The following is a 25,187-nucleotide window of genomic DNA, read 5'->3' as shown; positions in this document are numbered from 1 at the left end:
TGTAGAATGAACCCATTTACAAAAAGTAATAAAACCTAACTATTTGCATAGATCAAACAGCCAAAAAACAAACTTAGCTGTGGTGTTATTATATTTTTATTTCAAGCAGGACTTATTTTGCTGTAACATTTTTGGCAACAAGATATAAAAGGCATGTAACTCCTCATTCCTGAAATCTCTCTAATGTCTTTTGATAAAAACATCTTTTAGTACCAAGGCTTGTATAAAACTGCAGTACAAAACCACATTCCTGATTTCACAGCACCAGGTAGGACAACTGGAAGAATGAAGATGCCACTGTAACTTATTTTCTTAAGTAACTAGAAACGTCACAGGGTAGCTCCTCACTAATGCTCATAATCAAAGAAAAGCTTCCACGAAAATCATTTAGCTGTTACTGATAGACCTGCTGGACGGCACTGAATTCTGTCCAGATGACTAAGCAGCCAGGGAATGGCTACACACAGTGTGGGAAACCATCAAAATTTGAAGCCCCTCTCTAAGTCAAGGCAGAAGTTTATAGCACTACGGTGGTGGTCAAATATGATAGGTAAGCAGCCTTAGAGATTGTCACAGTTATTGCAACTACACGTTCCAGCAAAGAGGAATGGGGGACTCAGGCAGCAAGAACCGAGAGAGCAGCGCATCTGTCCCCAGCCCTGGAGCGACGGGTATCAAGTAAAACCCTGGGCAAAACTCTCGTGGAGAATGAAAACCAGCCGAAGTTGCACAGTTCAACTGGGTCACTCAACACAGACTACAAACTGGCTTTTAAAATGTGTAAATCTAACACCGGCCTGTGTTTCATCTCTCCCACTGAAATTCTGTTAGTTTACCTATCTTGCTGACCTATGCATGTCTATCTTGTTGATCTATGCAATCTCTTCCCTCAGTAGTCACTAATAAAAATTATCCTGATACTAAAGCTGCAAAAAGGAAGTCAGTTAAACAATCCACCAAGTTTTATGAAGAATCTGTACGATGCAGATAGCAGATTCCAGATAGTAAGCCCACTCCTCTATCTCAGTATTTCTCAGCATCAAACTGCTGACATTTTGTACCAGTAACTGTCATGAGGGGCTGTCCTGTGTGGGGTGGATGTGCAGCAGCTCCTCTGGCCTCTACCCACTAGATGCCAGCAGCGCTCCCTTACAACTGTACCAACCAAAAATGTCTCCAGATACTGTCAGATTTACCCTGGGGGATAAAATTACTCTATTAGTACTATAGATACAAATATATAAATGCCAGTAAAATCATTAGTAGGTCTCAGGAAAGTGAGATAAGGGAATAAAGATACTGTGAAAAGTGCAAAATAATGATCAAAATAAATCTAGGATGAAAAATTTAAAAAGACATCCAGCAAACTTCTAAAAACCAGGTAATGGTTACCCAGAATTGCTTTCTTCTTGAAGACACTTAAGAAACACATTTTAGGGGCCAGCGTTGTAGTGCTGCATCTTAAGCCATGCCTGCAACAGCTGACATCCCATATGAGTGACAGTTCAAATCCCTGATGCTCCACTTCCAATCTGCCTCCCTGCTAACCCAGAACAGAAGATGGCCCAAGTACTTGGGGCCCTGCCACCCACATGGAAGACCCAGATGAACCTCCTGGTTTGTGGCTTTGACCTGGCCCAGCCCTGTCCATTGCATCTCAGCATCAGTTACGAATATGATGATGTTTTCCATGGTAAGACAGAATTGAAACTGCAGTGCTGGGGATGGTGTTATGGTGCAGCGGCGACACCACCACCTATGGCACAGCATCCCATATGGGTGTCCAGATGCTCACCTTCCAAACCAGCTCCCTGTTGATGGGCCTGGGAGGGCAGCAGAAGACAACTGAGGAGCTTGGCCCCAACTCTCCCTCCCCGCCCCCCACACACACGGGAGATCCAGAAGAGGCTCCTGACTCCTGGCTTTGGCCTGGCCCGCCCCAGCAGTTGCAGCCATTTGGAAAGTGAGCCAGCAGATGGAGATCTCTCTCTCTCTCTCTCTCTCTCTCTCTCTGTGTGTGTGTGTGTGTGAGTGTGTGTGTGTGTGTGTGTGTGCGTGCACATATGCATGTGTACCTCTCACTTTGAAATAAACAAATTTAAAAAAACCATGGTACAAAAATATTTTTGTAATCCATGCAAAGTTTTCCTGTAGTAGAAATTTTTCATCAGCTTTTTGAAGACCCCTCATAGCTACAATGGGGTGAGTAATCACACGGGTTACCTTCTTGAAGGCAAGGACCCATCAAAAGTACCTGTTCAGGAAGCACGAATACAAGAGCTATCCCAGGAAGGAAGACTGCAGCAGAGGTCAGAGAGGCAGGAAAGCTGAGAGATCGGCAGCTGGTCCAGTCGCCTATTCATTCATGCCAGGGTGTGCTTTACTGCTCAAGTGAGTCATCCTTCTCACTTTTTAAAAAAATTTGTAGGGCTGGCACTGTGGCATAGTAGGTTGAGTTTCCACCTTTGATGCCAGCATTCCATATGGGTGCTGGTTCGAATCCTGGCTGTTCCACTTCTGATGCAGCTCCCTGCTAATGTGCCTGGGAAAGCAGTAGAGGATGGCCGAAGTGCCTGGGCCCCTATATACATGTGGGAAACCCTGAAGAAGCTTCGGACTTTGGACTGACCCAGCTCCAGCCACTGAAGCCATTTGGGGAGTGAACCAGCAGATAGAAGACCCCTCTCTGTCTCTCCCTCTGTCTGTAACTCTGCCTCTCAGGTAAATAGTTTTTTTTTTAAGATTTTATTTATGGCCGGTGCCGCGGCTCACTAGGCTAATCCTCCGCCTTGCGGCGCCGGCACACCGGGTTCTAGTCCCGGTTGGGGTGCCGGATTCTGTCCCGGTTGCCCCTCTTCCAGGCCAGCTCTCTGCTGTGGCCAGGGAGTGCAGTGGAGGATGGCCCAGGTGCTTGGGCCCTGCACCCCATGGGAGACCAGGAAAAGCACCTGGCTCCTGGCTCCTGCCATCGGATCAGCGCGGTGCGCAGGCTGCAGCGCGCCAGCCGCGGCGGCCATTGGAGGGTGAACCAACGGCAAAGGAAGACCTTTCTTTCTGTCTCTCTCTCTCACTGTCCACTCTGCCTGTCAAAAAAATTTTTTTATTTTTTATTTTAGAGTTAGAGTTACAGTCAGAGGGAGAGACAGAGAGAAAGGTCTTCCCTCCATTGGTTCACTCCCCAAATGGCTGCAATGGCCAGAGCTACACCAATCTGAAGCCAGGAGCCAGGCGTTTCTCCAGGTCTCCCACATGGGTGCAGGAGCCCAAGGACTTGGGCCATCCTCTACCACTTCTCCAGGCCACAGCAGAGAGCTAGACCAGAAGTGGAGCAGCCAGGACTAGAACCGGTGCCCACATGGGATGCTGGTGCTGCAGGCAGAGGATTAACCTACTGCACCACGGCACCGGCATCAAGTAAATAATCTTTAAAAAAAATTCTTTTTCAAAACTTTTCACTGTTTGAAATTTCCTAATGTTTTTACATTTATGCATTAAGAAGATATTACTGGTCACTAAATGTTACCTCTGCATGTACTACACTATAAAACCCTGATCAAAGTGCTGTGGCTCAGCATGTACAACTATGAGGAAACTTTAAAAGGTTGGTAGAGAAATGGAATTAAGATAAATTTACTTTGGCACAAAAGATTTTTGGAAGCCATGCATAGTTTTTATCATATGCATATCCATAAACATTCTGAAGAATCCTCATGTGTTTTTCAATATGGACTTTATTTCTTAGAGAAGCTTCTGTCTCAAAGGAAAGCTGGACATAACATAGCGTGCTTCCTACACACAGACACAGCCTTCCCGACCATCAACGTCATGTCAGCATCAAAACCTGGCATCCTGTGGCTTTTGACAAATCTTGAGTGACATGGACCCGCCATTATAAATACACAGAAAATTCCACTGCCCTGAGAATCGTTTGTGCACTACCTAGTCATCCTTCCCTCCGGTCAACACTTCCCTTTTTACTGTCTCCACAGTACTGCTTTCTCTAAAATGTCCTGCAGTTAGACTCATAGTATGCTATATAGACTGGCTTCTTTCTCTCAGTATCAGGCACTCAAAGAACCTCAAGTCGTTGCATGGCTTCATAGCACATTTCTTTTCAGCACTGAATAATAACATCCATTATATGGATGTACCTCATTTATCCGTTCACCTACTGATGGACATCTTGGTCGTTTCTAAGTTTTGGTAACCAGGAATAAGGCTGCTACAAGCATCGATGTGCAGGCTTTTGAGTGGACTTAAGCTTTCAAATCATTTATGCAATATTAAAGAACACAACAGCTGGACTGCATACTAAAATCATATTTAGTTTTGTAAGAAATGGCTGCACTGTCTTCCAGAGTTAGTGATACTTTTTTAAAGATTTTCATTTATTTATTTGAGAGGTAGAATTACAGATGGAAAGGTGGAAAGACAGAGAAAGAGGTCTTCCATCCAGTGGTTCACCCCCACAAATAGCCGCAACAGCCGGAGCTGGGCCGATCCGAAGCCAGGAGTCAGGTGCTTTTTCCATGTCTCCCATGCAGGTACAGTGGCTCAAGCCTTTGGCCCATCTTCCACTGCTTTCCCAGGCCATATGAGGAGAGCTGGATCACAAGAGGGGCAGATGGAACACAAACTGCCACCATATGGGATGACAGTGCCACAGGCAGAGGCTCAGCTTACTATGCCACAGCGCTGGTCCCAGCTATACCATTTTTCTTCCCCATCAACAACTGAGACTTTCTACTGCTCCATGTCCCCACAAGCATTTGGTATTATTGTGTTGGACGTCGGCTATTCTACCAGGTATGTCAGTATTTTCTTCTTCTAATTTTGTTTTAATATGTAATTCTCTAATAATACATAATGTCGAACATCTTTTCACATACTTATCTGTCATCTCTACTTCTTTAGTGAAGTTTCTATTCACATCTGTTGCCTACTTTTAATTGAGTTTTTCATTTTCTAATTGTTGAGTGTGAAGAGTTTTTACATAGCTCATTGCAAATAGGATGTCCCAGTCTCTGGCTTATTTTCTCTTTCTGTGAATGCTTTCACTTTTTCACTTACGTCCTCACCTCTCTAGTCCACTCAAAATTTATTTCCTTAGTAAGTTACTGGAAAATGTTTTTTTTCCAAAAACTACCAGATTTGCACATTTCAGGTTTGACAGCATGCATGAAATCTAACCCATCTCCCTGTCTCTGCTACAGCAAAGAAAGGGAAAGATTGGAAAGATCAGCAAATTTGCCACAATTTCAGGTGAGCAGGTATGCCAATCCTAGTTGTAAAGGTAAGAAAGAGGCAGCAGGGCCAGCGCTGTGGCGTAGTGGATAAAGCCGCCGCCTGCAGTGCCAGCATCCCATATGGGCGCAGGTTCAAGTCCCAGCTGCTCCACTTCCGATCCATCTCTCTGCCAAGGCCTGGAAAAGCAGCAGAAGATGGCCTAGACACTTGGGCTGCTGCACCCATGTGGGAGACCAGGAAGAAGCTCCTGGCTCTTGGCTTCAGATTGGTGCAGCCCCAGCCATTGCGGCCATCTGGGGAGTGAACCAGCACATGGAAGACCTCTCTCTCTGCCTCTGCCTCTCTGTAACTCTGCCTTTCAAATAAATAAAATAAATCTTTAAAAAAAAAAAAAAAGAAAGGGGCAGCAGCTGGAGATTAAGAAATGAACTCCAAGCTCAAGTACTCCATCCTGACATTGGGTCATGTACCATGAATGATCTCACTTGTAAAACAGTGTGTGTGTGTGTGTGTGTGTGTGTGTGATGTGTCTGTGTGTCAAAATAAACATATTCAGAAAGAACATCAACTGTACATGTTTGGCACTATCTACAAATGAGGCTACCTAAGAAGAGATACACTAACAAATGTGTAAAACACACATTAATTTAAGCCTTTTATTTTTTTAAATATACTGACCAGAACTAGTTGGCCCTGGCCCCTACCCTCCTCTGAGAGGTTCTGGTTGGATCATGCTCTAACCACAGTGAATATTAGTCTGCTTCATACGCCTTACCAAGCTCATTGGATGAATTCCTATTCTCAGCCCAAATAGCATCCACCAAGTGAGGATCATCACCTTAATAATATACACAGAAATGTCAGGCATGAAATCCCTCTACCAAGACGAAATACAAGAGCCCCACGAAGGCTCTAGATATTACTTCCTAAAATTTAAACCAAAAGCACCATGACTCCTTCCTCTGCAGCAATATAAAATGTATTCTGAGCTTATCTTCCTTCCAAATCCAACTTTCACAGGTTTTTCTAGCTTAATGGCAAATCAAAAAGTTTCTTCCTGAGGAAACAGCATATGATACAAAATATCAAGTTAAAATTCACAACCAAGTGTTTTTTTAAATGCAAACATATATGAATGGTTTAACTTTTATATCTAACTTCCCCTAAAAGGAGGTGCAACCTGTAAGAATTAGGATGTGCCAACCCAACCCAAAGTGTCTGTGATTTACAAAAACTGAGAAATTACCAACTCGGCTGCTGCTAGTGATCAGCTACATCTGGCAATGGTTACTGAACAGATACATCAAAAAGCTCCCTGAGTAATAAAGGAGTAAAACCCTAAAAAGTTGTTTTCTCATGAAGATTAAGTAAAAAGGTGGACTTGGGGCTCTGAAAACACAAACTTGAATTCAAGTCTGGAGTCTGCTACTTACTAACTATAAAAGCATGAGCAAAGTTTCCTACTTTCATGCACTTAATTTCTTCATCTGGAAGATTAGAGTACTGCCACCAAAATTCTCAGGTTGCTCTGATAATTAAATAAGATTTAAGATTATGTATGCAAAATATTTAGCATGGTCCCTGATTCCTGTAGGTCTCAACAAATGGTACCACCAGATATTATTCTTATTAATAAACTATGTAACAAAATGCTAATTAAAGCAACTGCAATCAAAGTAACTCTGTTCTAGAGGTCAAACAAGGAGGCTGAATCTCATTAAGTCTCACTGACAAGCCACTAAGAATAGCACATGCATCTCGCCTATTCAAGTGTCCCATGAGAGACAAAGATCAGATCATTTCCCTAAACTTCCTTCATGTTGCTCACTTGACTACTCAGAAGCATATGCCTCCCTTATTCAGTCACTTAAAGGACATACAGAAAAGACATCAGTAGCTGATACTTTTTCATAACTGTGATTGCCACTCATGTGTCTGTGCCATTACTCTAAATCTTTTTCCTACACACACACCTTAGGGTATTCATTGCCATCCCTATTACTGGTTCAATTTTTGTAACTATGATTGAGTGCTCAGGTGATTAATAAATATTCACCAAATTCTAACTGTGTCCTGGTTACAGTACCAGGAATGCAGCAGCTAACAAAATCTATATTATCTTTATCCTTATCACTTGTTCTAAAGGAATGCAACCAAACAGAATAAAATGTTTGGATAGCTGACCATTGAAGAACAATGACAGCAATGCTACCTTTGTCATCCATTATATGTATCATGACATAATTCTGTCTGCAACATATAAAATGACATTTACAACATGTTCTATATGACAGTTTCATTAAACAATATGCTTACATGCTATTTGCTAATCTAGTTGTGATCCACTAAAGTTAACTTTGGACAACATACTGATTGGTCCCAATCCACCACTAGGAAAGTAGAGAGTACTTTGGTCCAGCGCACCATATCATGCCTCTACTATGTTCTCTGAGCAATGCAATGCTAAAGGGCTCAACTGATTAGTCTCCCAGGAATACCCACAAAAGTATAGGTACACTCAATAAAACCTTTGTCTCTGTTAAGCTATAAAGTAGACAACCTAAAGTTTTTCTCATGCTAACATTTTCTATTAAACAGCCATTTGTTCTGAAGGAATGCAACCAAAAAGAATAAAACCTCATGGAATTTTGATGATTCTCTTACTCCTGCTAGGAGCAAGAAAATGGGCCAACTTGGTATAAGATTGCCTCCAAACCACAACACAGCAAGCAATCCAGTCAACACCTTTCTTTCTTAATCATCACCTTTCTCATTCATCCTTGAGCATCCCAAATAGTCAAATGAGGGTCACTTGCAGAAATCTGTTTCTATTATTGGTTTAACTCTCCAATAAAGATTCCTCAATCCTGATCTCATCTAACTGAATTTGGCACAAAACACTTTAAACAATCTTTCCCCCACATTTACCTTCACCAACCTAAGGACAAAGAAATTGATGGCCAAATTAAGAGTAAAAAGAAGACTGTCAAAAATTTTACCTTAATGAAGCGAACAAACTCATAGAGCATCCTGTAGCTCATAACACAAACATACCAATGTGATAAGTTCTAAGGCAGATCTGGCAGGACTTCCACTGGCAAAATAGTCAGGCTTATTGAAATGCTATTTGTACTTTCACAAAGATACATTCACTTTAAAATAGACTGTGACTCAGAACACTATACTCAAAAATTTAATGAGTGCCTGAATTTATTCTATGTTAGTAAAGTTTCATTGTGTTAAACACCTGATCCTTAAATACTGCTTTCACAGGCACAAATCTCAAATTTTTCCATATAAAGCAGACTGTTCTAGTATTCTGAATCCAAGAGTCACAAATAATTTTACTTCTCTTTCTTTCAAAATAAATTTGCAGAAGAAGTATTGAGTATTTTCTTACTTTTCTTCATGAATTCCATTAAGATAATTCTCGAGTCAGCTATTTTTTATACAAAACTTTTATTTAATAAATATAAATTTTGAAAGTACAACTTTTTGGATTAATAGCTGTTCCCCCCCCATAACCACCCTCCCACCCACAAACCATCCCATCTCCTACTCCCTCTCTCATCCCATTCTCCATCAAGATTTATTTTTAATTATCTTTACATACAGAAGACCAACTCTATACTGAATAAAGATTTCAATATTTTGTACCCACACAGACACACAAAGTATAAAGTACTGTTTGAAGACTAGTTTTACCATTAATTCTCATAGTACAACACATTAAGGACAGAGGTTCTACATGGAGAGCAAGTGCACAGTAACTCCTGTTGTTGATTTAACAATTGACACTCTTATTTATGACGTCAGTGATCATCCGAGGCTCTTGTCATGAGTTGCCAAGGCTATGGAAGCCTCTTCAGTTCACCAACTCCGAAACTATTTAGACAAGGCCATAATCAAAGTGGAAGTGCTCTTCTCCCTTCAGAGAAAGGTACATCCTTCTTTGATGGCTTGTTCTTTCCACTGGGATCTCACTCACAAAGATCTTTCATTTAGATCACTTTTTGCCACAATATCTTGGCTTTCCATGCCTGAGAAACTCTCATGGGCTTTGTAACCAGATCCAAATGCCTTAAGGGCTGATTCTGAGGCCAGAGTGCTGTTTAGGGCATTTGTAATTCTATGAGTCTGCTGTGTATTCTGTTTCCCATGTTGGATTGTTCTCTCCTTTTCAATTCTATCAATTATCATTAGCAGACACTGGTCTTATTTATGTGATCCCTTTTGACACTTAATCCTATCTTTATGATCAATTATAAACTTAAATTGATCACTTTAACTAGTAAGATGGCATTGGTACCTACCAACTTAAAGGGATTTGGAGTCCATGACAAGTTACTTGAGGGAGTGTGTGCCAAACTGTACATCTCCTTCCTCTTTTTTTTAAAGATTTATTTTATTGATTTGAAAGACAGAGTTACAGGGAGAGGTAGAGACAGAGAGAGGTCTTCCATCTGCTGGTTCACTCCCCAAATGGCCTCAAGGGCCAGAACTGTGCTGATTCAAAGCCAGGAGCCAGAAGCTTCTTCTGGGTCTCCCACATGGGTGCAGGGGTCCAAGGATTTGGGTCATCTTCTACTGTTATCTCAGACCATAGCAGAGAGCTGGATCAAAAGAGGAGTAGCCAGGACTAGAACCAGCACCCCTATGAGATGCTAGCACTTCAGGCCAGGGCTTTAACCCGCTGCACCACATCGCCAGCTCCTCCCCTTCCCCTCTTATTTTTAACAGGGATCAATTTTCAATTGGATTTAAACTCCTAAGAATAATTCTGTATTAAGTAAAAACTACTTTATTCTTTTTAGTATTTTCTTTTTCTATTTAATACTATTGGTTGAACTCTTTACTTAACAGAGAATTATTCTTAGATGTTTAAATCCAATTGAAAATTGATCCCTAGAGTCGGCTATTTAAATGTTCATAACAGTAGAACCCTAAATTCTTAGTTCTTCTTTGGCTAAAGAAGATTCATGCTTCCAATAATTTCAGATACTCTATAGAGATTTTTAAAAACTAGTATATATTCATTTGAGAGGCAAAGACACAGAGAGATAGACAAGGAGAGAGAGGGCTTGCATCCAATGGTTGACTTCCCAAATGACCGCAAGGGCTGTGGCTCAGATGAGGCCAGTGCCAAAGCGAGGAGCCAGGAAACCAATCCAGGTCTCCCACAAGGATGGCAAGGCCCCAACTACTTGAGCCATCACTGCTGTCTGTCTCTCAGGGTCTGCTTTAGCAACAGGCTGGAGTCAAGGAGCCAGATACCCCACGATGGAACACAGGCATCTTAAATGGTGTCTCAACCACTAGGGTAGAGGCTGGTGTCCAGGGACTTTTTTTTTAAGTTCTACAGTCCCTCAGTTTAAATCACAAAACACATACTTTTTAAAAATATCCTGCATAAATGAAATTACTTGTATTCATTTTTCTTCCACTATAGCCTATCCAGAATATGATCAAAGAGCCAACAGAAGGGAAGCAAAGGGAAGGAGAGAGGCAAGGAGGCAGAGTAGAAGGAGCAACATCAGATTTTTTTTCCTTCAAGATTATATTTAACCCAAGTACAGACAATGAGGTTATCATCACTCTCAACTTATCCATGTTAACTGATTATGGAGAAAAATACATAAAATTAATGAGTTCCTACAGTGCAGCTCTATGGATGCCAAGATGGACATGAGGGAAAAGTGACTGCTGAAACACTGCCTGTTTGTCAGTAGTGGCTGTCCTCCACCGCCTTCTGAACACATGGTCTTCTTCGTGCCTGAATGAGGACATTTCCAAATAACAAGATGGGAGTTTTGCTTCTTAAACTCAGCTTGCCCCTAACAGCCTCAAATACTAGTCCAGGAATGCATTAAATACATGGATTCCCAGTCCCACACCCAGAACTAAGGAACTAGAATTGCTAGAGACAAATCTGAGTTTTCCAACTAAGAATAAACTGAGGTTGTCAGATTTTGTGTGTGTGTGTGTGTGCCAGGCATAATCTTACTAGCCCTGAAAGCAAGTGAGCTACACAGCTACTCCTATAGCATCTCTGATAAAGGGTTACCAGCTTAAAAAATAAAGTTTGAGGAAGGAAGTACCATAACACACTTAGAATTTTGTCTATGAATTACAATGAACCTGTTCTCAATTGCTAGCACATTAACATGAGAACCGTGTAATAGTAATTATCATGCATTTGCTGTGATCCTGAGAATCTGATATATTAATAAATTCCTTATATCAAGTAAAATAAAGTTTGGATGTAGCTACTGGAAGCTAATTTGAAAAACAAAGGTCTAAGTTTCAATAAGGTAAAGGAGAGGACAGACTATGGTAACAGTGGCCATACAAAAAATGTCTTTCTAAGCTCAACTATTCAACCAGTATGCATTCTAAGAACTAGAAAGTGAACTACAACACAAACCCGTGGCACTGTTGTCTGTCTAGCTTGGTCTGTGGATCATCTATATATTCCCAGTGTGCATATTACCGCAGGATTTAGAATGTAATCATCCAGATATGAGGCATAGGTTCTTAAATATATTTATATTCTCTAGTCTCTTGAATAATAATAGTATGGGATAAAGAGGCTTAAAGATTAATGGTATCTTCTGCAAGACATGGGGCAGGCATAAACAGCCACATCAGATGAAAGAACAATTATCTTTTAAAGTTCCTCCAGCTTTTTTCATTTTACTTTTACTAACTATAAATTATAGCCAAGCAAAAATTAAATACCTAAAAAATAATGTAGGTATTTACCTATCAAGGATGTTAGCCAGAATTGACCCAGAAGCCATGTGTTTAAATAATAAGAGCAGCACAAGTGAATTGAGAACAGTATATTCCTCTAAGGCCAACTTTTGATTCTCTCTCTCCCCTCTTCCTTCCTTCTGGATCACTGTATGGTTCTATGTCCATTTACTGCACTTCATAAATAATAATAAAAAAATGATGTCTATAGATCCAGGCTTAGAGGGATCAATTCTTAGGCACAGTTCCAAAGGTTAACTTCAACCACATGAAAATTATTCCAAATACCCTCAAACATGTGACTGAAATATTCTCATTTCAAAAGCAGAATGTGGAATATACTGACCACACTAGATGGGTAGCATGTGTCAAAGACAAGAAACAAATCTGAAGACAATGAATACATCTACTGTTTCCATATTTTCTCAGTTCTCTCAAGCTGGAATCACATTTTTTTTTTTTTTTTTTTGACAGGCAGAGTGGACAGTGAGAGAGCGAGACAGAGAGAAAGGTCTTCCTTTTGCTGTTGGTTCACCCTTCAATGGCCGCCGCAGCCGGCGCACTGCAGCCAGCACACCGCGCTGATCCGAAGGCAGGAGCCAGGTGCTTCTCCTGGTCTCCTATATGGGTGCAGGGCCCAAGCACTTGGGCGATCCTCCACTGCACTTCCCTGGCCACAGCAGAGAGCTGGCCTGGAAGAGGGGCAACCGGGACAGAATCCGGCGCCCCGACCGGGACTAGAACCGGGTGTGCCTGTGCCTCAAGGCGGAGGATTAGCCTAGTGAGCCGCGGTGCCAGCCTGGAATCACATTTTTAACAACAGAATTCATCAGTTCTGTTTCTTAGGATAGCAAAGGGAAAAGCTAGCACAGGTACTCCAAGGGAATAGGTCATTTAAAATTATCTGGAATTGTTTTAATACTCCCGTTTTCTTGGGAGTTTTCTTTGGGGACTGCTTAAATTATATTTTTATTAGGTTAACAATGAAATTCATTTAATTCTTTGAGTAAAAATACCTGACAACAGGAAAACAGGATCCAGCTTATATCCAAGTTCCAATTTATCCAAATACTAGTCCAGGGATTTCTAAATGGTCACAAATGAGTAAATGTATATCTCACTAATGACAGTTTCTTCTTCTGGATAACAAGTACCATACACCCCACCACACCCTCAAAATTACTCAAGATTAAGAATTCTATATTCTTGACAAATGCATGGTGTATACAGAATTATACTTGACAGTCCACCATATCTTATGACTGTTTAGCACTTAAACTCCCATGTTCTCACCACCATGATCAAAAATAATAAAGTGACAAGATCAGGTTATATAGGAATTCAGACCAAAATTCAGTTAACAACACACAAAAATAATTTACATTCCATGTGATAAATAACTCTGAGAAAATGAGATTAAAGACAATTTGGACTAAAACAAGAAATGACATTGAGAAATCTTGCAATGTTTGGTATCATTTAGCAATACATGTCACAGCAAGAAAGGGCAGCAAATACAAAATTAAACAACAGAAAATGAGACTGCAACAGCTAACACTCGCTAACACTCAGCTTGCACAATCACTGTATTTTCAATCATCTGATGGTATTTATCATTATTCCCCAGTGCCTACAAGTATCTGCACTCCTTTAACAAAGTACACACCATTAAGTTTAGGAAGAAAACCACCAATAAAGACACACACTACAAGGTCACATTTGAAAATACATAATCTTGAGAAAAAATGAATAGCATACTTCCATTTCTAACAGTCCAGACACTGGGCAGTGCCCTGTAGGATAAGGCAGAGAATACCAGGCAAGAGATATGTTCAAGCAAAAAGAGTAATAGAGTGGATTATTTCCTATCTGATAGATGAAGAAACATCCAAGAAAGGATTTCTAAAGTTTCCATCACACTGCAGCGGAAGAAGCAGCTACTCAATCTGTGTGGCACATACAAGAGAACCCTGAAGTGCCAACAATCAGAGTTGATGTGTTGATAACACATTTTCACATGTGGAGAGCTGCCATTACACGTGGCCACTAGCTGAACCGGTATTCGCAGCATCACAGGTTGCTACATTATCTTTTATGAAACCAATTCTAATATTAATACTTCAAAATCTTTTCTGTTGCCAGATAAAAAGTTATACATCATTTTTAGTTATGAGAATCCTCCCTTAATACTGCTTTTAAACAAATATTTGGGGTACAAAAGTGCTAAGAATGAAGATTACTTCTGCCCTCCAGCCAACTTGAAGTATGTCCCTTAGCTCAGTTATCAAAGCCCCTGGTTTCTCTTTGTCTCACAACTTACCTTTCTTGGATTTGGCGCCAATCTTCAGTTTCGATGGCCAAGCAATCTGTGTGTTTGTCTCCTCCATGATCTGTAACAACAATTAAGAGAAATACTGAATCAATTAAGAGCTTGTATTTCAGATAAGATTTTTCACACACTCAAAAGGCTTACTTTTAAGTCTTTAGTTTCATGTTGATACAACAAAATGATCTCATTTTAAAACAATGCAAAAAAATCCCTTAGGAAAAAAAATGTGCTTTGTATGTCTTTTATCTATTAGAAATATTCAAGTATATTTGTTACTCCCAGTGTTCCTCTCCATCATGCACCAGTTTTAGCACAGAAACAAGACCAAAAAGTACATGAACGAATAATTAACCCAACTTGATGCCAGAATCATCAGAGATGCTTGTGCTGAATAAAATTCCCCAAGACTACTGCCAACAGATTGCAACACACAAAACACGAGTTCTGTAATACAAAACTGCATGAGTGAGGCCACACTAAATGAAGATTCCCCCTCCCCAAGGAAAAAAATGTGCTTTGGACACATTTGCATTTCATTAAAACTGAGGAAAAGCCTCTAAACGCAGCATCAGGTCGTAAAGCTGCATTTCCCATCATTCCTCATCTGGTCCAAATCGGCAGTTTTACCACAGCTCCTTCTCACTTAGACAAACAGCTCACCCTGGCCAAGAGGACTTGACACCAAGAGGAGCCAAAGCACAAGAACAAGTGAGGAGAAGGGGCGGGAATGTGGTGCAGTGGTTCCCCACATCCAGTACCAGATTACCTGGTCCAAGTCCTGCCTCCACTTCCTGATTCAGCTTCTTGCTGGCGTACAACCTAGGAGGCAGCAGATGCCACTCATGTTGAAGACCCAGCTCCAGGCTTTTGCCTGGCCCACCCTTGACTATTATGGGCATTTGGGGAGTCCATCAGTAGATGGAAGATTTTTCTCTGTCTCTATGTCCTTCATACAAAATTTAAAAGGAGTAAGTGAAGGAAGAAATGCCAACACAGCAACAGCAGTGAACAGCCAACGAAACAAAGTAACAGGAAGTGTTCAGCCTTTATTTCTCACTAATTCTATGCCACGAATTCCACTAGACAAATATTTACTCTCATAACATGAATACAGAATTAACTGAACTACTAAAGCAAACAGCTAAACAAATTAATACCAAGAATAGCTACTTTTACTCACTGTTTTAATCACTATTATAGTAGGGTGCTATTTTTATGTGGGTTGAGAGTTAACTAAATAAATGAATATTGAAGGTCACTAAACACAAAGTGCAATTTAGGGGCCATAGTTGTGGACAGATCAGGCTGCCACCTACAATGCCAGCAGCTCATGAGTGCTTGTTTGAGCCCCAGCTGTTCTGCTTCTAATGCACATCCCTGCTAACGTGCCCAGGAAAACAGTGGAGAACGGCCCAAGTGTCTGGGCCCCTGCCACCCATGTGGGAGATGCAGACATATTTCTAGGTTCCTGGTTTCATTTGCAGCCATTTGGGAGAGAACCAGCAGATGGAAGATCTCATCCTCTGTGTCTCTCCCCTTTTCTCTATCATTCTATCAAATAAAATAAAATAAATTCAAAAAAGGAGTGCAATTTAGAAACTAGTGCCTTTTTCAGGGCTGGCACTGTGGCACAGTGAGTTAAGCTGCTATCTGCAAGGCTGGCATTCCATGTGGGTGCTGGCTCAAGTACTGACTGCTCCACTTCTGCTCCAGCTCCTGGCTAATGTGCCTGAGAAAGCAGAGGAAGATGACTCAAATCCTTGGGCCCCTGCACCCACATGGGACACCCAGATGGAGTTTCAGGGTCCTTGCTTTGGCCTGACCCAGCAGATGTTTCATCAGACTGGCAACCCACAGACACATTTTGTCTCTCTGTTGCAAGGTTTGTTTTTGTTTTTTACAAAGATTGACCAAGTGCTCTCATCCACTGGTTGATTTCCCAAAATGCCCTTGAAGACTAGTACAGGGCCTAGGCTGAAGCTAAGAGCCAAGAACAAAATGCAGATCTCCCAAGTGTGTGGCAGAACAAACAGAGACATCATCTGCTGCCTCCCATGGTATCCATTAGCAGGAAATCAGAACCCAGCACAGAGCCAGGATTCCAACCCAGACACTCCAATGCAAATCACAGGTGTCCTATCTGGTACCCCCCACCATCAGGCCAAATGCCTGATCCCTTTACAAGGTTTTTATTTTTTAAAGCCTGAACCAACATTTGAAAATGTAGTAATTTCACAGTTGGACTTAAAGAACTATTTCTCTATATCCCTATCTCTATTAAAAATTGTTAAAGGCCGGCGCCGCGGCTCACTAGGCTAATCCTCCACCTTGCGGTGCCGGCACACCGGGTTCTAGTCCCAGTCAGGGTGCCGGATTCTGTCCCAGTTGCCCCTCTTCCAGGCCAGCTCTCTGCTATGGCTAGGGAGTGCAGCGGAGGATGGCCCAAGTACTTGGGCTCTGCACCCGCATGGGAGACTGGGAGAAGTACTGGCTCCTGCCATCGGATCAGCGCGGTGCGCAGGCTGCAGCACGCTGGCTGCGGCGGCCATTGGAGGGTGAACCAACGGCAAAAGGAAGACCTTTCTCTCTGTCTCTCTCTCTCACTGTCCACTCTGCCTGTCAAAAAAAAAATTGTTAAAAAAATAGAAAGAAAGAAAATAAAGAAGGCAGCTGAGCTATGACCTCAACCTCCCAGGACTTGGCTCCTGCCTCCCCTCTTCTCTTTTTTTAAAGATTTATTTATTTATTTGAAAGTCAGAGTTACAGAGAAGAGAGGCAGATAGAGAGAGAGGTCTTCCATCTGCTGGTTCACTCACCAATTGGCAGCAGCAGCTGGAACTATGCTGATCTGAAGCCAGGAGCCAGGAGCTTCATCCAGGTCTCCCATGCGGGTACAGGGGCCCAAGGACTTGGGCCATCCTCCATTGCTTTCCCAAGCCACAGCAGAGAGCTGGATTGAAAATAGAGCAGCCAGGACTCGAACCAGAGTCCATACAGGATGACGGCACTGTAGGCAGAGACTTTACTCTCTATGCCTCAGCACTGGCCCCTCCTCTCTTCTCTTATGCCTGCCCATTAATGCATTTAGTTGTTTTCATCTTTGATCTAGTCAGTTAATTCTAAATCCACATTAAACCATTGTGTCCCATCATTCTATATAGATAGGATACCTGGATACCTATCAAAACTTAAATTGAGGGGCCAGCGCTGTGGCGCAGTGAGTTAAAGCCCTGGCCTGAAGTGCCAGCAGGCATTCTATATGGGCGCTGGTTCTAGTCCCAGCTGCTCCATTTCCAGTCCAGCTCTCTGCTATGGCCTAGGAAAGCAGTAGAAGATGGTCCAAGTCCTTGGGCCCCTGCACCCGCGTGGAAGACTCAGAAGAAGCTTCTGGCTTCAGATCGGCACAGCTCTGGCCGTTGTGGCCAATTAGGGAATGAACCATCAGATGGAAGACCCCTCTCTCTCTGCCTCTCCTCTCCTCTGTGTAAGTCTGACTTTCAAATAAATAAAAATCTTAAAAAAAAAGACTTAAATTGAGAAATAAATATACTACTTATAACTTCAAAATACAAATTATGTCACTGAAATATTCACAGAATTGAAAACTTGGGACTTAATGGATTAAAAAGTTGTTTACACCCTTTGCCCCAAGCCAGATGACACCAAGCAGGCTCCCTCTTCGTAGGTATCCTGGAGCTAAATACCAACTCTGCTGCTTTCTGGTTCTGTCATGTTAGGCAAATTAATGCCTGTCTGTCTCATTTTCTTCTCCTGTAAAATTAATTAGGTTATCTACTCCTAGAGTTGCAACAAATGGATGACAAAACCAGTAGGAAGACCTAAGCATGCAGCATAGCACCCACTTAGTGCTCAGTAGTATCAGCCCTTGTTGTATTTATTACACATTAATAACTCCCAGAACTGCCTGGGAGTCCAGGCAGTCCAGAACTGCCCTGGGCACCACAACCCAACAGCCAACAAGACAGTGCCTCTCTCCAGGAGCTCAGGGTCCAGCGAGGGAGAAGACAAGCTAACCCACCATTAGCGTACTGTGTGCCAAGTTCCAGAATGGGGCAGAGCAATATGTGTAAGTATAAAAGGGATCGATCATCCACTCGTGGATGCTCAAGGAAATGCTCACTGATGCTGTCACCAAGAAGAGGAGACAAAGCTGGCCAGCTGGAGAAGATGTGGAGAGGGACCCAGGCAGCGGAGGAGTGCGTGAGCAAAGGGCCAGAAGGAGAGAGCAGGTACCCCAAGACAGCGGAGGGATTTGAGCACTCGCCTCACACATCCACGAAGGGCAACAGGTCTCATGTGATCTCCATTGTCTTGTCACCATGCACAGAGACATGCAGCCTGAATCCAAACCAAAATCATCAAGTACCTGTGCTTAGTTATCACTTGCTACAAAGAATCTGTGAACTGCAATCCCCATTAGGAAGTCATCAATGAAGTTTTTCAAATCATCACCTACAGTGACTCCGAGTCAGTTCCTACACTTTGACATCACACTGCCCATTGGTTTTACCTCAGCCAGCTAAGAGCATGCTAGGGCATGAAGCATTCTGTCATCAAGGGGAGAGAGAAGTCAAAGCTCATTCACCCCAGGGATCTAAGTAGAATTTGGTCCAGGAACCCCAGTACTGGGGCTGGATTACTGGAGCCAACACTTAGAAGCATGATCCCTGATTTAAAAAATTAGCCAAGGAGTAAAGGCAAAGGCAGGAATTAGGGCAAAATGAAGTCAGTGGTTCTATATCCAACAAGGCAGGTAAATTTCCTAAAGTGAGTTCTAGCTAGCTGCTTTTTTTTGGGGGGGTGGGGGGACTTACAAAAAATCTTATTGTTACTCCTGTTTCTATTTTGATGAAACCAAAGTTCAAAGAACAAACTACTGATTTTTGGATCATTTTCTGTAAACATTAATGTGACATTTTTAAAAGTCAGAGATGAGGAAATGGAATTAATTTTATGTATCATATAATCAATGAAGACACTGACCCCTTTACAAGAGGATCTCAAACATTTCCCACAAACCAATTAATTCCCACAAAATCCTATAAGGAAATCATTTCCCAAAAGCCTGTGATGTGCCTTAATTCTTAAGCAAGTCAATATCTTGTCCAAAAATGTTCAGTTTGCCTTTAAGGAATAATTAGGCAGCTAATTCTGACAATCTAACCCCCAAAAATAAGATGCCAGTCCCCTTAAATTATGTGAACTATGACCTGAAAGTTGAGAAAGGTACTTAAAATGACCAGTGCTTCCTATGGAAATCAAACTATAAGCATCATGGTGTCAGTTAAGCTAAGGAATGCCAAGGTATGCAAGGCCACAAAACCTCTGCAAAGAAAATTACTATCTTGTGTCAGGGAAGCAAAAAACATCCTAAAGTGAATTCCTGCTAGTTTCTTAAAACTGTACTTAAGGGCCCTGTTTCTACCTTCACAAAACCAAAGCTCAAAGACAAAACATTTCATCTTCAATCATTTTCTATAAACACTGGACCACACACTGAACATTTTAAAGACTTGTGTTCTAATTCATAATTCAGCATGCTGTAATGTTTACATCATTACAAATAACATCACTGTCGCATACTCATTGGCCTAACAATTCTGCCAACCTCTGCCAGGCTTCTTTAGCTGATCTATGTTAGACAACAACCCTGGAGAAGAAAGAAGCCTTTGGAGTGTAACTACAAGTGTAACTAGGTGACCAACCACTTCAAATTTCTCTTGTCAGACTTACTGTGCCTGTCTACAGCCATGCCACCCTTCACACACCCAATCTCTTCTGATCTCAGAAGCTAAGCAGAGTCAAGCCTTGGCTACTACTTGGATGGGAAGCCTAGAGTGCTCATTGCTTATAAGGGATTAATAACTGACATAACGGAATTCCTATGCTGGTATTAGATTTGATGAATAGCAAACATTTATAATAACAAAAAGATCTGAGCCAATATTCATTTTGAAATATATGAAGCAATTAAAATGAAGATTGTTGATATCAGAAAGAATATATATTTTATAGTTCACCTATAAAAGTTATTTTTTCATCATGGAAAATGAAGAAGATAGCATACAATGGATATTTAACAGCTCTAGAAACTATTCACATTAAACTTCCTTCTTCATATTTATATTTCACCCAACATTTATATAGCACACTTTTTCCATATTAAAAACATACTTAATGAATATGAAATTATATATCCCTATTTCTGTTTTTATTTTTGAAGGGTATGACGGAGTATAGCGGTAGGAAGGAAGGGTAATTTTTATATAAGCTGGAATCTGGAATCTTCTCAAATTTTAGAGACAAAGTAGGAACTCCCATTGCTAGTTCACTTCCCTCAAATGCCCACAATGGCCAAGATTTGGCCAGAGTTGGGAACTCAACCCAGGTCTCCATCAAGACTGGCAGGAACCTGCTTATTTGAGCCATTACTGCTGCCTCTCTGAATCTACATTTGCAGAAAAGTTGGAGTCAGGAGCTACAGCCAGGAATCCGACTCCAGCACTTCAGTATGGGATGTGGGCCTCATGTCCACTAGGCAAAAATGCCGACTCGTAGAATTCTCTTCCAGTTAAAAAAGCACCACCAGCTATTTTAAAAAATTTCATGAGATTTACACTGAATCATTTAAATAATTTCACTGTCCTAAAATAAATGCTAAAGTTAGAATAAAATAAACAAGTGAAATTTCTACAAGTAGTTTCACCATGATAAAAATAATTGCCATTTATATTCTTCAGTGCCCAAGTCATAATACATCAATTCCATCTCCAACAAATTCCAGATTAGCAGAGCTTTTGGAAAGAAAACATCTACCAATGCTCACTAAAGTACACACTTTGCAGGTTTGCTGCAATTACAGGATAATATCTTACAGATGAACGAATCCACTGCCAAGCCAGCAGCTTTCTACCAACATGCTTATTTCACTAAATTCTTCAACCCAGACACAAAATTAAAAGTACACAGGTAAGTCACTGGTAGCTCGGAAAAACCCAGACAGTCTCTTTATGCTGACTTCACTTGAATTATGCATTCTTGGACTAAGAAAAGAATGCTGAACTCTCTAACTTGACTTTTATACTCTAAACCATTGAAAATTCACCATTCAAAATGGCTACCAGCTGGGATCCATCTGCAGTCCGGTTCTCTGTAAGACCAACTCATCTGCTTTATTTCCCTTATATCAAAAGTGGAATAGGGTCGAATCTCACAGCAGAGTCTGCTCAAAGTTACTTCACAGAGAAATGCACTGAGAGTCAACTTGCTGCTTTCACACGGAGGGAGCAAAGTGAGAAGAGCCAGCTAAGTGGAGATGGGAAAGCAGTGAACTTCTCACACACGGAGCCGTCTAAAAGCAGAGGATGTTTATTTTGCTCAGACACTGGAGGGTTCTGTTAAATTTCATTTTAATCCCAGAAATCCCTCCCAATGATTCAGTGATTCATCATCAGACAATTCCTCACATTTACCTAATATTCATAGACACTCCCCACTTGTTCCTCACGACAGTCTTGGAAATCTTCTAACACTGTAGGCTGACTCTGCAGTCGAGAAACCTGAGATTCAGAGAAGTACAGGGTCAGACAGATTCGGGGTGAAGTTTGGCTGGAATCCAGGCCTTGACCCCTGATCGGGGGCTCTGCCTCATTTGGCTCATGAAGGAAGAGGAAGGCACTCTGCAAGATCAGACTCCCAGAACTCCCAGGCTCCCAGAACTCCACCATGAATGCTGTGTAACTGACCAGCAGACCGGCTGTCCCTTGATATCTCCTCCTTCATTAATGATGAAAGGACCGACAGACGGCCCCACAGGAGCTCTCAAACCAGCAAGTCTCCCCCTTCCCACTCTCAAACACATATGGAAATGTGGGAAGCACTTTGGTTGTCACAGGGTTTGGGGCTATATTAGCACCAAGTGGCCAAAGCTATAGCTGCTGACCTTCCAACCAAAGGCAGGACAAGCCTACTCAAAATGTCAACACAAACAGTCTTCACTTTCATAATTATGATAAGCATGAATTTTAGTTACCACAGTTTGGTTGAAACACACCGATCCCCCAACAACACAAGTTTACATTTCTATTACCATGGTATACAAACTGGAAGCTGCTGTATCAAAAACACATTTCCCTGCCAGCTCCTCTGTCTACAAATCACCACGTAAATAACAGAGGCTCATCTGGATCAGGGAGCAACCACGTTACTCATTTGAAAGTCTGTGATTACACAGAGCATGGCTGCTAATCGGTTCTGCACAGAGCGCAGAGCAAGCGAGCCATCGCTCGGTATCCGTGAGAGCCTGGTTCCTCGGCCCCTCTCAGACACCAGAGTCTGCAGATACTCCAGTCTCACATATACAAAATGGCACAGCGCCAAGTTGAATGTACATTATGCACACCATCTCATAAGTTATCCCCAGGTTACTTACAATACCTATGCTATGTAAATAGTTGTTAGACTGTATCATTTAGGGAATAGTGACTCAACAAAGTCTGAACATGTTCCAAACAGGCAGTTTTTAAAAAGTTTTTTCATAAATGTGGAACCCAAGGACAGAGGGGGCCAACCATAGCTATCCTGACTATGTCTCTCAGTGACAAACCAAATGGCATTTTACAAAAATAGGTAACCACCAAGGGGAACCTGGCCAACCAAGGTAGTGTGCAGCAAAGAAACAAAAAAAACGCCATGGCCAACAATGAAATTCGAGTACAACACCAATCAGTGTGAAAAAGCAGACCACGGGAATGCTGTTGGCACTGCCCAAGTTTAACAGAGTCTGAACATACAGCCAGAGGGACTTTGGAAAACACGCTTGGTGACAGGAAAAAGTAAGGAAGTTGTGACAAAAAAAGATGAAGATGTCCCGAGGAAGTGATGGAGGGAAAACAAAAGTACGTTCCTTCACAGGAAAGAAACCCTGGGAGATATTTCACAACTTCGAAGGCACAAACGAAGAAATGCTGGCAGCTGGTCCAGACTTCTGAGTATGCCAATTCCCCAAGGCACAGCAAAGATGCTTGCTGGTACTGAACATTATTCAACAAAAAGAAAGCCAGCACTGTCCAAACTATTCTTGTTTAAAAAAAAGAAAAAGAAACCAAATTCTGTTTTTCATGTTTAAGCACAATATGCTCAATAATTTTAATTGTTTTCCAACTGTTCTATACATTTATGACAGACAGTAAGATTTTCAGGATTCTGACCAAACTTTTTAAAGGTCACAGATGATTAAATGTTCCCATTGATGACTAAGAGTATTTTCAATGGTTTCAACTTGCACACTCATTTTTATGGTGCCATTGTGTCCTGTAAAGCGAGGAACGCTTTTCATGGACCATTGAAAGTTATCAATAAGAATTAATAATAAGGAATAATTCCACCAAGGAATTATTCAAACAGTTCCATGCTACAGGCAAAGTCAGCTAATTTCAGGCCGGCGCTGTGGCCTAGCAGGTAAGACTTCCACCTGCAGAGCCGGCATCCCATATGGGTGCTGGTTTGAGACCCAGCTGCTGCACCTCCGACCCAACTCTTTGCTGTGGCCTAGGAAAGCAGTGGAGGATGACTCAAGTCCTTGGGCCTTTGCACTCACATGGGAGACCTGGAAGAAGCTCCTGGCTCCTGGCTTCGGATCGGCACAGCTCCAGCCGTTGCAGCCAATTAGGGAGTGAACCAGTGGATGGAAGTCAGTCTCTCTCTTTCTCTTTCTTTCTCTCTCTCTCTCTCTGCCTCTCCTTCTCTGTGTACCTCTTTCAAGTAAAATAAATAAATCTTTTAAAAAATCAGCTAATTTCAAAAGTTCAGAGAACTCCTAATTATCAATCAAAACCCAGTTCAAAGGTGCCTTCCACAGTTAACTTCTTCAGCCTTCCCAACAAGAAGTCACTGTCTCTCTCCTCATTTTGCTGAGCAATATAACAGTGCTTATTTCTTTGCTTATTTTACCAATCTCCCCAACCACTCTATCATGCTCATTTTTAGATCCTTAGAACTCAGTGAGATGCTAATATGCATCACTGAAGTAATTAAGTGACCGCCAACAGGGATGAAGGAGATACTAGGACAGGGACAGAATAGGCAACAGCTACATAGCACTCAAGACAAACTCACTGCAGGCCACATCCATAGTCATCACTAATTCATTCAAATGGTATTTCTGTCTGTCTTTCTTTTTAAAGGCAGGGACAGAAAAAGAGATCCCATCCACTGGTTCACTCCCCAAATGCCAGCAGCAGCTGAGGCCAGACCAGGCCAAAGCCAGGAGCCTCAAACCCAATCCTGGTTCCCACACAGGTGGCACAGACCCAACTACTTGTGCTTTCATCCCTGCCTCCCAGGGTGCACATTACCACCACGGCAAACACCTGCCTCAAAGAATGGTGTTTCTGAAATGACTGCTTACCAGAATAAATGAACTGAGTGAACAGGCATACAATCACGGACAGGATGAACTTTCCTAGGCAGTATCTACATGACATTAGGCACAGAAAGCTCCAGACAAGAAGTGCTGGGGTTAGCAGAGTGACAGGACAATGGGTGTCGCTCCCCCTCTTCGTGGAGGAACGACACAGGACCCTGCGCTGTTCTTTCGTCTGCTCGGCCCTCCCCGGGTTTGCTGCTGGTTCTTCCCGGGTTGGCTACTATCCCTTCCACCTCCGTGGAAGGGCAGTTCCCCCTGGCCGCATTCCCCACTTCCGCAGGGGAGCAGCACACCGCCGGCCGGCTTTCTCGGGGGCTGCACAGGTGTTCCTTCAGCTAGGTGTTCCCCTTAGATGTTCCTGGTGAATGCCGTCTCTCTCCTCCTTTATAGTCCTCCTCTGCCAATCCCAAC

At 42.1% G+C, this 25,187-nt stretch overlaps 1 protein-coding gene across 4 annotated transcripts in view; it reads right to left on the bottom strand.

Moving 5' to 3' along the window:
• Positions 1–25,187, bottom strand: part of BICC1 (BicC family RNA binding protein 1) — a 339,573-nt gene that overhangs the window by 120,182 nt on the left and 194,204 nt on the right. For 3 of the 4 annotated variants that reach the window (XM_070057685.1, XM_051823885.2, XM_051823887.2), the window contains exon 3: positions 14,321–14,390. In XM_070057685.1, the coding sequence (XP_069913786.1) occupies positions 14,321–14,390 (70 nt within the window). Of the gene's footprint in view, positions 1–14,320; positions 14,391–14,473; positions 14,635–25,187 lie in introns of those variants that run through there. The other variant, XM_070057686.1, reaches the window with a different exon arrangement.

Source organism: Oryctolagus cuniculus, chromosome 15 (assembly GCF_964237555.1).
Source record: "Oryctolagus cuniculus chromosome 15, mOryCun1.1, whole genome shotgun sequence".
Lineage (NCBI taxonomy): Eukaryota > Metazoa > Chordata > Mammalia > Lagomorpha > Leporidae > Oryctolagus > Oryctolagus cuniculus.
The sequence above is the reverse complement of the archived record's forward strand: the minus strand, read 5'-3'. Positions and strand labels throughout refer to the sequence as shown.